General features: G+C 48.5%; 1 protein-coding gene across 4 annotated transcripts in view; it reads left to right on the top strand.

Moving 5' to 3' along the window:
• The window catches only part of Dapk1 (death associated protein kinase 1), a 159,019-nt gene that overhangs the window by 128,688 nt on the left and 16,302 nt on the right, over positions 1-14,029 (top strand). For all 4 annotated transcript variants that reach the window (XM_076573521.1, XM_076573519.1, XM_006981704.4 and 1 more), the window contains 2 exons: positions 2,835-2,933; positions 7,453-7,530. In XM_076573521.1, coding sequence (XP_076429636.1) covers positions 2,835-2,933; positions 7,453-7,530 — 177 coding nt within the window. The remainder of the gene's footprint in view (positions 1-2,834; positions 2,934-7,452; positions 7,531-14,029) is intronic.

Below are 14,029 nucleotides of genomic sequence, written 5' to 3' on the forward strand. Positions count from 1 at the left end.
CGTCCTTTCCTCCTTCCATCCTTGACCCTTTCCCCATATCTTTCTCTCTTTCCTGGAAGTAGAGATGTTTAAGTCGTGTGCAGGAAAGTTCGTTCCAGTCACAGCTTCTCCCCAGTCTGTCCGGTCTGCCTTTACTCAGGCCCACTTGGGTAGCCGTTTGTCAGAGTGGATGCCGCACAGTGGCGTCTGTGTCCCTCAGCAGGCTGCCACTCTTTCCCCATAGTGCCGTCTTGCTAGATTAGATCCCTCCAGAGATAAACTGACCACTCACATCCTGTTCCTCTCACACTAAGAGGGCAGGGACTTGTCACTCTGTGGTGACATTTCTTCATGCTTTATTTGAAGATTAGGGTGGTTGCTTTTTAACGCAGCTGAGTCAGCAAACATATATGAGAGAAAGGGATGAAACCCCATGTCACTAAGGCAGAAACCTCGTAGGGCAACACCCTAGATGGACAGATGGATACACACACGCATGCACACCACCCACACCTGTGACAGCAATGGCATCAGGTGTAATAGATGCCTTCTTGTACAGCCCAGGCACTTGAGGAGGTGAGGATTCAGCCGTGAGTGGTTCTGCCCTCAGACAACCAGGCACACACTACAAAGTAGCAAACTCACCTGTCATCACTGCTGGGGTGGGCAGGGGGCAGACACAAGGCGCTTTGGGAAGAGGAAGGAATCTGAAAGCTTCACAGAGGTGACAGAGTGGTTAGGATACAGCTAGATGAAGAGGTCAGGAGAGGCAACTTCAGACTGAGCCGGATGCACAGCTCCTGAGCACTGTAGTGCACATCATGGCACAGGTGTGTGGGTCCTGAGGGCAGAGGGGATGGAGAAAGGGGGAAATGAAGCTGGGAGGAACCCTGGGGTCCAGATGTGAAAAGCCTAGAGTAAAACACTAAGGAATTTGAATTTTGTCATGTCCAGTGCTACACACTGGAGGGAGGTGGAGGCAGAAGGGTTAGAAGTTCAAGGCCAGCTCAGGCTACCTGAGGCCCTGTCCTAAGATTTCTGTTTGAGGTTCATGGACAGGGTGGGTTTCCTTGATGATTTCTGTTTGAGGTCCATGGACAGGGTGGGTTTCCTTGATGATTTCTGTTTGAGGTCCATGGACAGGGTGGGTTTCCTTGTTGCTTTTCTTCCTTCCTTGTCTCTCTTCCCCTGACAAAACTGTGTCAGAATTATCTCCCTTACATTTCATCTTCCAAACATTTCATCTAGATCTCCAGAGCTATCGCTTTCTCTTCTCACATTAACTCTTGCAATTTTGAAAGTTAAAACTTTTCTAAAGTAAAGAGGATGACACGTCACAGCATTGTTTGCGGTAGGGATGCAGTGGAACGCTGCCTCCAGTTCTGTTCCCTGCGGGCTGGCTACAGGAGTCACCGTGGCTTGAGTAGCATGCAGGCTTTCAGAAGCATGCCGTAGATTTAGTTACAGTGTCAGAAACACCAATGTCGGGTGAATAAGCTAGTAAGGGAACAAAGAATATGATTATGTGCTCGCCAATTCAGTTACTGTCTCTTACCAAAAACTTCATAGATGCGAACCGGGAGGGAAATGCTCCAGTGTGTTAATAGAGAGAGAGCGCAGAGCAGGGTAGCGTGGGGAAGAGGTGGAGTGGCATTGAGGAGTTAAGTTTCTACCACACTCCTTCTATATTAAACACTTAAAACGACAATGTATTGACCCATGTAAAAATAAACACTGTGTAAGCAAATATTCCCAAGACCTGACTGTTCACATCCTCCGTGGTGTCTTGGTGATTTTGTTATTTCACTGTTGTGTTTATGGAGTTTCTTAGCCCCCAAACTTTAGCAGCCTCTGAGAAAGACAAAATGCCTGCAGAGAGGAGTCGCCTGCTCTTACTCCTCACGTGATCAGTCACCAGGGTGTGCGGTTGCTGAGTCTTGCACAGCTTCTCTGACTGGGTAGGGCTGGGTGCCTCTCTCTCTTCCCTGTTTCAGACGATTATTTTTAAGACTTAAACATTAAAGAATTATTACTTTAGTGTATGGGTATTTTGTCTGCATGTGTTATTGTGCATCATATGTGTGCCTGGTGCCACGTGGGATCAGAGAGGGTGTTGGATCCCTGAAACTGGAGTTAAGGATGGTTGTGAGCCACCATGTGAGTGCTAGATCCCCTGGAAGAGTAGCGAGTTCATTTAACTGTGGAGCCATCACTCCAGTCCCCACTTTCAAGACCTTTGCTTCTTAGTGTAGAGGCCACCAACTCCTGAGAGCAGACCTGCAAAGACAAGTGTCACTGGGAGGAAAGCTGGCAGTCTAATATCCCTACTCTGAGATACTTGGAGGAGAGACTCACCCCATATCCTTCAAACCTTAAATGGCCTTCATTATCCTCAAGGCTCAGGGCACACAGTTTGAGAACCGCAGGCATTAACACCGTGATGGGCGTGGTCTCAAAGCTTGGCCTCTTTAGAGTACCCTCCACAGCCCTTCTTTTGCCTCCCTGGCTTTCTGAATCTGAACTGTATGGTGCAGGACACATGGATGTCTGGACATTCACGTTCTTGCCTCTTGCCTTGCTCTCTGCCAGCACAGCAGGAAATTTGGTTATCCTGCGGCTAGCCTCCTCATTCATCTTTTCAAGGTGTATTTGAAGCGAGTCTTTCAACTTCAAAGTGCTTGAAAATGTTCTCTCTGGCAGGCTTGCCTCAGTGGGAGCCAGAACCTCCTCTTTAGTTCTGATGGACCCAGGCCCCTTATATAATACTGTCTCTCCCTCAACAACAACGGCTGTGAACTGTGGGCTTCTGCATGCAGCAGCCAGGAAAACACCTTTGGTATTTTTTCTCTTCCTAGTATGGACGTACTCCTCTTCACCTTGCAGCCAACAACGGGATCCTGGATGTGGTCCGCTACCTCTGTCTGATGGGCGCCAACGTGGAGGCTCTGACCTCGGTGAGTACTAGGCAGGTGCAGGTGTTTGGCTGCAGAGAGCCATGGAAACTTCTCATGCCTCAAGGGCACGGGGAGAAAGGTATTGCCTGGCAACTGCATTCTGAAGCAGACAGGCTGCTATTAAGCTTTAACCCTCCACGGCAGTTACATAAACATTTGCCCACACAGACCCAGTTTAATATCTAGTTAATGTTTCATCCTTTTCTCATCTCGCCAGCCTCGCTCCGCCAGCGACCCGCTGGCTCATACTGGCCTTTTGTTTACCGTGTTACACAACAGTGCCGCTTAGCTCTCCATTCCACGTATGGATTTCTCTTTCATAAGTGCTTCCCGTTGGCCCCAGGGCACAGAGGCTCAGTGCCCTGTGGGAGGAGCTGGATCCCCTGTGCAGCCTTGGGGGTCCTGAGCAGACAAGGGGGTGCTGTCTACTGTTTAGTGGCTGCCTTTGTGCCTGAAAATTACTTTTAAGTATGATGCAATCCATTCCTCTCACTTCTCATTTCTGGCTTGTTACCCCAACAGCAGAAGAAACCCTTTGCTCCACATTTCATAAAATACCAGAGATCAGAGAGTGCCCAACAAGATGAGGTGGCAGTTCAGTTGTGGCCACGAAATAATTTCGTGAGTTGTTGCTGGCCCAACAGTGGGTTGACTGCTTGTGTGGGGTCTTGACATTCACAGATCTTAGCTTTTCTGACAGTCAGTTGTAAAGGTGATCACATGGTATTTGATGTGGCAACCCACCTGAGGCTCTGAGATAGGAAATTCAGGTTTGGTTCTTGGCGATCTTCAAGGTCTTATCTTAACCAAGCGGCCCACAGAGCCAAATCCAGCCCGCTGCTTGTTTTTGTAAATGAAGCTTCCCTGTAGCACCGCCACTCACATTCATTTACCCATGGTCTTTGGCTATGCATGCTGCAGAGTCCCCAACACCTGTGTGCTGGTCTGCATGTAGGTCTTTGCAGTACCATTCACTCTCAAGATGCAACAGTTCTGTTCTGTGCAGTGTTGGGCTCTCTGCAGGCACAGATATTAATAATGCTCTGCATAGCATGGGTGCATTTCTCAGGGCACTTGTTCACTCCTGCCTTACAAGGACCTACTAGGCTCGAGGTGACTTCATCCATCTATATACCAACTCCTTACCCACAGGTTAGTTGTCCTGCAATAAAGCATCATGCACAGGTTTAAGAGGAAAAGATATTTCTTTGTCTCGGATGACGCTGCATAGGAAAAAATAAAAACAAGGATGACTTTGGAATGCTATCAGCTGTTGGAGCCAGAAATGTGGTCCCTTTGTTCCTCTGTGAGCCCATGGTCCTCTCAGTTCATGCTTGCCTGTGGTGTCTGTCTCCTTTGTTCCCCACGGCCACCCTGCATGTGCCACCCTCTTCTCTGGTTCCTGCCTCTTCCAGCTTCTAAAGGGACTCTTCAGGGTTTTCTGTCCACGCCTTATAGCTCCTCGACTAGCCTCACCATTTACTCAGACATGCCAGACACAGGGAAACTTCTAGAAAATGAAAGAGGGGTGCTGATCAAAGTCTTAATTGTCAATCTGGAGTCCCTGAGTGAGGCAAGAGTGATGGCAGACAAGAGTTGGGTCCTGGGAAATTGGTGGAACTGACCCCTCTGTAGGAGCTGGCACATGGAGTGTGGCCACTGAGTAGTCCAGAAGTCATCAGAGGCTCAGAGAAAGCACCAAATACAGAGGCCTGAGCTTGGTGGCCGCCTACTTCTGTAAGGGCTCCAGGGACCATGCACTGAGAGCCTCCTGTGGCATGTGGCACTCCAGCCAGGGGAAGGCAGGCCTTTTCCTCTTGGAGCAGTGATGACTTTGTGTGAGGAGTGGGGTGACCATGTGCTGAGGACATCGCCAAAAGACTAAGCCCAGACTGTCATTCAAATCTTCTAGGAACTACGTTAAAGAAGAAATAGATGAAACAAATTTCAGCAGTACATGCACACATTTCAACAGGAGTATTTTGAGATGATTACTATCTTTCATATTCTCTCATGTGTGCCAAGTTTTTAGTGCCTTTGTGTGTTCTGCGCTGACATTCTGCGCTGTGTTTCCGGGTCACGTTTCTGACCTGTGGTTGGAGCTTCTGTCCTATGGGACAGCCAGAGCTGTAACCTTTTCTGACTCCTGAGAAGACTGTGCAAGCAACACTTGGCTCCACAGCGCCTCCTAGTGTCAGCTTTATTCTCCTAGTCTGATCTCGACTGGGTCATTGGGAATGATTTCTGAGTGCTCCTGCACTTCCCTGCCTCCTCACCCTCCACGGGCTTGGCTTTCTCGACCATTGACTCAGCAGAGGCCCCAGTTCCCCTAGGAAGTTGTCTCTTTTAGTATAAACTAAGACAGAGATTACAAAAGAAGCGACTGGGTGTGGTAGTACACACCTTTGATACCAGGACTTGGGGGGCAGAGGAAGGCAAATCTGAGAGTTCCAGGACAGCCAGAGCTACATAGTGAGACCCTATCTCAAAAATAAAATGAAATCGTATGTCATCAAAATGATCAAAGTGTGGTAAGTCATTTATAGGACCTTTGTAGATCCACCTGGGCCATGGAATAACTCGGAGAGCCGCCCGAGGAGCCATTGGCTTGACTCCATGGTGCCTCCTCTCTCTGGATATAACCTTCTCTTGAGTCTCTTCTTCTCACTGACTTCTTGTCCTGCTCAGCAAGTACCAGTGACTCCTGTTAATCCTGTGTCTTAGTCCTGACACACTGTGTCTCTGCCTGCCCGTGGCTCTTCCCTCTGTTCCTTCCTGGGTCCCAGGCCTGCAGCTTTACTTGAACACCTAGGCCCACCTCCATGTCTCTGGACCTGCATGTCCTCAGAGCTCAGCCTTGTATGTCACCTTGGAAAGTCCGGGGCAGTCATCCACTTTCTCCTCCCTTTCCTCAGTGCTTATCCTCACCAAAGTCATCCCAGACAAATACACAGTTTGTTGGGAACTCCTGGTTGGGGGTGCAGTGTCCAATAAGGAACTCAGTTCATCCTAGAGCGAAGGAGAAAGCCTGGCTGGTGTTGGGTCCATCTCAGGACTTTAAGGACACAGTAGGAACGGGGTGACCCTGGCTCTGCAGCACCCCCCTGTGGAACACACACTTTATCTTCAGCCTGGCAGTTTTGTCCCCAGGAGACACTTGGAATTATCTGGAGACATGTGACTTTCAGGCTAGATGTTGAGGAATGTTACTGGCATCTTGGTAGATGGCAGAGTGTTATTAACCACTGTGTAAGGTGGATAATGGCTTTTCACAGCAGAGAAGTACGTAGTCCAGTAGAGCTGAGATTAAGAATTGCTGGTCTAGAGAGACCCCATGAGTATCTCAAGAGCAACTTGAGCTGAAGAAGATGGCAGGCAGACAGATTTTGTGTGTCCCAGGCCCCCATGGGATGGCTTACCTCCAAATGCTGATAATGAAGCCATAGACTTATTTTTCTTCTGCTGAAAAGGTGTCTTTATTTATTTGAAAATTGCTTCTTAGGGCTGAGTAAAACTTCAGCTGAACAGTGCGTCCATCTCCCTTGGTGTGGAGGGGTACAGCCACAGCTCCTGTCTCCCTGAGGGACTGTGAGGTTATGATTATGCTTCACTGTGAACTGGGTCAGGTCTAGACCAGAAGATTCTCAGGAGATGTTCTTGTCCAGGGTGTAGAAATAAGAATAAATCCCTTCATACGAAACCACGGCTCCATAAAGAGTCTGTAATAAAACAGTGAGGGTCAAAGTGCTGTGGGCTCTTAGGTCCCTGCTCTGTGTTTGTTGGCAACCTTAAACCAAACTGTGCTAGACCAAGGGCAACCTTAAACCAAGCTGTGCTAGACCAAGGGCAACCTTAAACCAAGCTGTGCTAGACCAAGGGCAACCTTAAACCAAACTGTGCTGGACCAAGGGCAACCTTAAACCAAACCATGCTAGACCAAGGGCAACCTTAAACCAAACTGTGCTGGACCAAGGGCAACCTTAAACCAAACCATGCTAGACCAAGGGCAACCTTAAACCAAACTGTGCTAGACCAAGGGCAACCTTAAACCAAACCATGCTAGACCAAGGGCAACCTTAAACCAAACTGTGCTGGACCAAGCATTCTTTGGAAGGCACAACAATTGCCAGCCACAGTGTTGTCTGAGGGCCAGGTTTGTACGTGTTGGAACTGAAAGACAAAAGCTTACACTGAAGCAGACACGCTTAACTGCTGCGTTAGAGACAGGGGCTCAGGGCAGGGAAAATAAGCCAGAGAATGAGTGTGTGCGGAGCCTGTGGGTTGAGCATATTTCTGTTGTCACCACAGGACCCTGCTGCATTCCTAGCTCTGACATCTTTCTTTCCTGGGCCACAAAATAAATTAAGGATTCCTTGGACAGGAAAACATGCGAGGACATGGTCTTTTACCTGATTTTCTTCTGACTCTGCTGTGCTTGTTTCTTCCTTGAGCTGGTGTGTTTGGGTCACATGCAGCTCTGCTTTGCAGGGGAAAGGCACTGATCACCTGTCTCCTACAGGATGGCAAGACGGCTGAGGACCTGGCCAAGTCAGAACAGCACGAGCATGTAGCGGGGCTGCTAGCAAGACTGCGAAAGGTGAGCCTTCACTTGAAGTTCTTGACTTCATTTTGTGTGAGAAGTTCTTGGTGTTTTCGTTGTGGACTATCAGAAGGAGGCATTGGGCTTAGGTTTAGGAAGAGCATCTGTCCTTGTCCTATAAGTTGGCACACACATGCAAAAGCACCTGTTGGGTTTATTATACAGTTGGCTGTAAAAAATGTATTTGGGCTTGGAGACTCAGTGGTTAAGAGCACTAGTTGATCTTGCAGAGGATCAGGGTTCAATTCCCAACATCTACTTAACAGCTCACAACCATCCATTAGCCCCATGCTTACAGGAGACCCAGCATCCCCTACTGACCTCCACAGGCAGCAGGCAGGTGATGCATAGATAGACACACAAGCTAGTCTGATGTTCCCCATTGTTTTTGTGCTAACCATCCTGTCTTAGTTAGGGTTTCTATTGCTATGAAGAGACATTATGGCCATGGCAACTCTTATAAAGGAAAACATTTAATTGAGTGGCTTACAGTTTCAGAGGTTTAGTCCATTATCATTGTGGCAGGAGGCATGCAGGCAAACATGGTGCTGGAGAGGTAGCTGAGAGTTCTACACCTTGACCCACAGGGAACAGGAAGTGAACTGTATACCACACTGAGCATAGCTTGAGCAAAGGAGACCCCAGAGTTCACCTCCACAGTGAAACACTTCCTCCAACGAGGCCACACTTCCTAATAGTGCTGATCTCTGTGGGATTATGGGGGGCAATTACATTGAAACCATCACACACCCCTACAGTTGAGGGGGAAGAACACTGATGATGCTTCTTTCACTCTTTTGTTTTGAATTCCCAGGTATCAGTTAAGCTCCTGTTGATCAAATCACAACAGCATTGTAAAATTTATAAAGTCATAAAATAAGTAAATACAGGTGTGAGATCTGCAGCCCATTTCATGCATCAAGAGACTTCCCCAAACCCTTTTGGTTAGGATATCTATTTGTTAAAACACACATATTCATTGTAGTCCTATTTAAAGTGTAGTAGAAAAAATTAGACACATCAGGTCACCAACACTAAGGGAATAGGATGGTGTTTGGTCTTTACAAATACCTATGAAGAGGTTGTAAGTACAAGAGTTTAATGCTTAGGATGTTTCTAGACTGAAGCGAAAGGATAAATAGATAAATTGTCTGCACATTTTAACCCTTACCCTAGGGTTGGGGATGTAGCTCAGTTGGTAGAGATCTTACAGAACATTCTAGAAGCCCTGATTTCCATTCCTAGTGTGGAGGGGTGCTGCTTACTGGCTTGCTCCCCATAGCTTGCTCAGTCTACTTTCTTATAGAACCCAGGATTAATTTGGGCCAGGCCCTCCCAAATTAATCATTAGTTAAGAAAATACCTCATAGACATGCCAGTTTGATGAAGGCAATTCCTCAATTGAGGGTCCCTCTTCTGAGGTGATTCTAATTTATATCAAGCTGGCAAACCTAATGAGCGCAGGTGGCCTGGAATCTGGATTCAGCCCCATTAAGCTCTTGCTGGAAGAACTGGCCCATTGCTCACCAAATCTGTGCCTCAGCATCCGCATTTGACCCATGGGAAGAGGTGCTACCTCAGAGAATGGTAATGAGAGTTGAAAGTTGAGGTAAATGATGTCCTGAGGATAGCACCTGCACACGGGAAGCACCACATGGTTTCCTTTGTGGTTGGCACCTTGAAGAGCATCCTTAGAATGGACCGTGGCAGTTGTGGTGACAACCCACTGTCAGTTTACATGCCCGGGGTTCACAGAGGAGGATGCTTCTGTGGGAAACCTGGCCTCAGAGAGATCGAAGGGGTCAGTGCAAAGCCAAGAGTCCCGTCTCTCGTGCAGTGTCCCTGCTTCCTTGGTCTCTGTGGGCACAGAGCCTCTGCACTGTGTATTCCCAGACCACGGGAGGACATCACAGTGAGTCTGCTGAGCCGCCCTGCCTTGTAGCAGGTCGTATTACTCCCCACTGTGATGAGCTGAGGTTTCTGTTCTATCAGGCGGGATCTTATAGAATTCTTGTTCAGCAGGACACACACTTGCCTTCACTGTCCTTCACATGTCTCTAGACTGCAGCCTCCTGGCTGGTTTGAGGCAGAGCCCTGCTAATCCATCCTGTCATTCAGAGTCCTGAACTAAATGATTCATCAACATTGGGAAACACCCAATGAGGGATCTGGTTTCAGAAGTCAAAGCAACAGCCTCAGGGGCTGAGGGGGGACGGCAGTGGCTTGCTTCAGAATCCAGTACCCGCAGAGAAGGTCGGGGGGATACATTTATTTGAGGTTCTCATTTGGGTCGCCAGGAGGAGAGAGTGTTCAAAAGAGCACAGTGGGAGAAAGAGGGAAGGCCACAGAGTGTCCGCTCCACTCTTCTACCTTCTCTACCATGCTCCTCAGAGCTCTCACCAGGGTTCTCCTGGCGTTACAGGTGGGTGGGAAGGCCTGTCTTTGAAGAGTATTTTGGTCCCTGGCTTCCAGGGCCCTGTTACAGCATCTCTTTCTCTCTCTTTTTCTTTCCTTTGTGAAAACCAAAGGTTACCTCCACACACTGTGCTGCGTTCCCTGCCTGTCTTAGAGCCACTCAGGGGAGAGGTGGGCCTTGGCCTTCCTCACTTGGGGCCGTCCCGTGTGGTCACTGCAGTTATCAAAGGATCACCCCCGGTTTTCACCTCCTAGGAATGTAATTTTGAACCTTCGCTGTGAAGGAAATAAGGAGATTGGCCTATGGAAATAGAACCAAAGCCGTCACGTCACCACCACCAGTGGAAGTGAACACAAGAGTCAGAGGGTCCGCGCGTGCATCACTGCAGTGAGGGGCCGACACAGGACCAGGGAGGGCTTTGCAGCCTTGCATTCAGGGGACCTCAGGAGCATCTCTTTTGGAAGGTCACCACTAGGGACCCAGGTCAAGGCCAGGGTTACGTGATAATTAAGAACACGAGGTAGGGCTGAGCTGTGTGGAGTCTACACTGTCCCAGTTCAATATGGAGGATTTGGAACATTTGGTACTATCTCTGACAGCCAGCCATGTGTGTCTTCTCCCAGCTCAGTGACATCACTCTGGGCTCTTACAGTCAGATGTGGGAGGGAATCCTTATATGGTAAGAACCCGCAGGTAGGTCCCTTCCGTGAGTCACCTCTATCTGTGGAGCTAGTTCCCAGCAGCACACTGGGCTTGGTGGAGTCTGGAAGCCCCACAACTGCCGCCTGGCTGGTGCTTGCCAGAGGAACTAACAGAAGGAAGGTGTCCCTTCTATCACACACACACACACACACACACACACACACACACACACACACACACACACACACACGATTCCTACCAGGAAATAGTCCCTCCACCCTACACACCTGGACTGTGCTGCCTAGCCAGACCTAGTCTCCTCATCTAAATGCAAGGTTAATATGGCCAGAGGGAGTAGGCTGCTTTAGACTTGGCCTTGAAGTCCATTTTTGCCACCTTTGTCCCTGCAAGTTCCATGTTTATCAGGGCTTTGGGGACTTAGTTTACTTGATTTGTCATATCAATCAGATTTTCCCTTAAACTGTTATGAAAAGTGCCCACTTCTCCAATGTCTTGGAAAATGGACAACGTTGGGTGTTGCCCAGAATTTAGATTCACCAGGAGTGAAAAGCATTTGCATAATTAGGATCCTCACTCCTTCCATTTGGGTCTAACAGCTCCTGCCATGTGCTGGAAGCCACTGTCTCCTCTTGGGGCTCTTATCTGGCTCCTCCAGATTGCTGCCCGCTTCCTTTTCAGTCTGTGGGTTCAGTCATCTTTCCTGGGGGAAGTGAAAGCTAATTTGCCAGGGGAAAAGTGCTGAAGAGAGAAAACTGCAAACCCAGAGGCCTACCTGCTAAGTTCAGGCTGTGGTGGGAGGATCTGAGGAGAGGCAGGGAGCCCTGGAAGCCACTGACAGCCAGTGTGGCGCTGGGCTTGGCAGGGACTGTGCAGGCCAGTTGCCCTGTGAGCTTTGGAGAAAAAAAAAAAAAAAGAATAACTACCTAAGCAAGCACTTAAAACAAGCAATGAAAGCTCTCCAGTGGTGGGTGTAACCTGTCTTGCAACCCCCCTTCACAGCCACGTGGAAGGTTCCATAAACCTGCACTCCTTGGTGTTGGGAGGTGTCTTATGAAATGGTGTCTAGTCTGCACAGAGAGGACTCACCCAAACCTTTGATGCCCTAGGCCTTGTGTGTGGCCCAGTCACACCCACAGACCCAAGGGACACACACTGGAGAACATTGTAGGACCTGAGAAAGAAGGAAGTAGCACCTTACCCCAGCTTGCTACTCCCCAGGGATGCTGGGTGGAAAAGCTCCTGCCTGGCCCAGCTACTGAGGGCCTGGCCAGGCTGGGTTTGAGGCCAAGTCCAGTCTCAGACCATCAGCTAAGTGTTCACTTTGGTTGGCTATAATTGTGCTTCGCTCCAAACCAATTAACATAGCACCTTCTAGAACTGGTCTGGAGCAGTTCCTTAGGGTAGGAAAACAGTTCACAGGGTTGATTAAAAACTGCCTTCCAGGGTGCTCCCTCTGGGCACCTCAGCTTGTCCCTGCTCTGCCATCTAGTGGCCAGAAGTGAAAGGGCTATGAGAAACGCCTGCCAAGGGCAGGTTGTGACAATGCATTGGGTTTATATTCAGGGTTCGAAGTGAGAAGCAAGAGTGATCATCCTGCAGGATGAAGTAAGATTCCCTCAGACACGAGAATTAGGATTCTTTGCTTTTTCTTGCTCAATACTAAAGTGTTCTCTGCCTGCCTTCATGAGAAAGTATTCCTGTTGGCTTATGTTCTAAAACCGTGGTTCTCAACCTGGGGATCGAATGACCCTTTCACAGGGGTCACCTAAGACCACTGGAAAACACAGATATTTACATTATGATTCATAACAGTAACAAAATTACAGTTATGAAGCAGCAATGAAATAATGTTATGGTTGGGGGTCACCACACCATGAGGAACTGTGTTAAAGGGTCACAGCATTAGGAGGGTTGGGAACCACTGCTCCAGAGCCTCTTGGCCAAGGTTGCCATCTCTTGGTGGACAGAAAAAGCCATGAAAGGGACCTGAACATAGGCAGCAGGGGGTGATCTAGGTGGGGTTCCTTCCTTGGAAATCCACTCCTGTCTGATATCTGTGTCCCCACTTTAAAGGTGAGAACATGTGTTTGTTTGCCTGGTCACCCCGAGTTCAGGACCTCATAAAAGCCAAGGTGTAAATTTAGCAGCACACTGCATTCTTTTATAAAACAGGATGTGTGGAAGTCAGTTATTAATTAGCTTGTTGGCATGTGATTCAGAGATGAATGACCAACTCCCGCTCTTGAGAGGCAGATGACCATGCTCCACTGCTCCCAGACGTGAATGGGTTTGCCTCTGAAGCAAAACCACTAGGTGCCAAAGTGACATGCCACACCTTGTGGAAAAATAAGCAGGGAGGGTCTTTTCTCACCTTGCACAGTTTTCTAGTGATGGTTTATAAATTCTTACTAAAGTCTAGAAGCCCCCATAGTGAGTTCATGTGTCTTCCAGTGAGATGGGCTGTGGATGCCTTATGTGGTCCACTGTGTTGGGCCTGCAGCACACAGCCTGAGATTCTGCCTTCCGTCCGCTCGTCTCTGTCCATTTCTCCCCTCTGTTCACCTCCCTTTCACACTCACAAGGATAGAGGATCCATGTCCTTGGGCAACAGTTTGGGGCTGTTTTGAGCCTCAGTTTCCTTATCCGACAAAGGGGAGGAGCAGACACAGCTTCTGTGACAGTCACCCGAGAGTTCACAGCTTGCCTTTTGTAACGCCATGTCACCAAGGAGAACATTGCAGACACTTCTCAGTGGAATCTCACCAACCGGGAAGTGGACACACTTGGAAGAAATGATGTGTCTCAGTGTGAACATGCTGGGACATGGGGCCTAGTGCTCCTGGTCTAGGGAGAGCCTACCACTGCCCTGGAGTTACTGAGAGCATTTACCACAGGTGCTAATTGGACTGTTAGCATGGCAACTTGAACAGCTCAATTTTAGGATTAAGCAAAGGGCCGTCAGTCTCAATGCATAAAGGTAAAACAGAAATTTAGATAAGGCCAGGAAGATGGGTTAGGAAATGAAGGTGTCAGCTTGAACCCACAAGGTAGAAGGAGAGAACATCCCTCACAAGCTGCCCTTAACTTCTGCATGTGTGCCACAGCATCCACACACATGCACACAAGATAAGTAAATAAAAGATTTAAATACTGTGTGAGCCAGCCACCAATTTATAAGATACCCATAATCTCGGAAAACTCTGTGTTCCACCCCTCTCCCTCCCCAGGTTGTATGCAAAAATGTGCTAAGTCCTAAACTGAGATGACTTCTCAGAAGATTTCTCTCATGTGTAAACCCTGATCAACCAGGGACTCAGAATATTCTTCACCGGAGGAGGTATAGAGAGGCACACCTTTCCATCTGGTGCCCAAGCATCCTCACTTTGTGGGACCTAAAATACATCTCTCCCCATAGTG

The sequence above is a fragment of the Peromyscus maniculatus genome, chromosome 5 (assembly GCF_049852395.1).
Source record: "Peromyscus maniculatus bairdii isolate BWxNUB_F1_BW_parent chromosome 5, HU_Pman_BW_mat_3.1, whole genome shotgun sequence".
Taxonomy (NCBI): domain Eukaryota; kingdom Metazoa; phylum Chordata; class Mammalia; order Rodentia; family Cricetidae; genus Peromyscus; species Peromyscus maniculatus.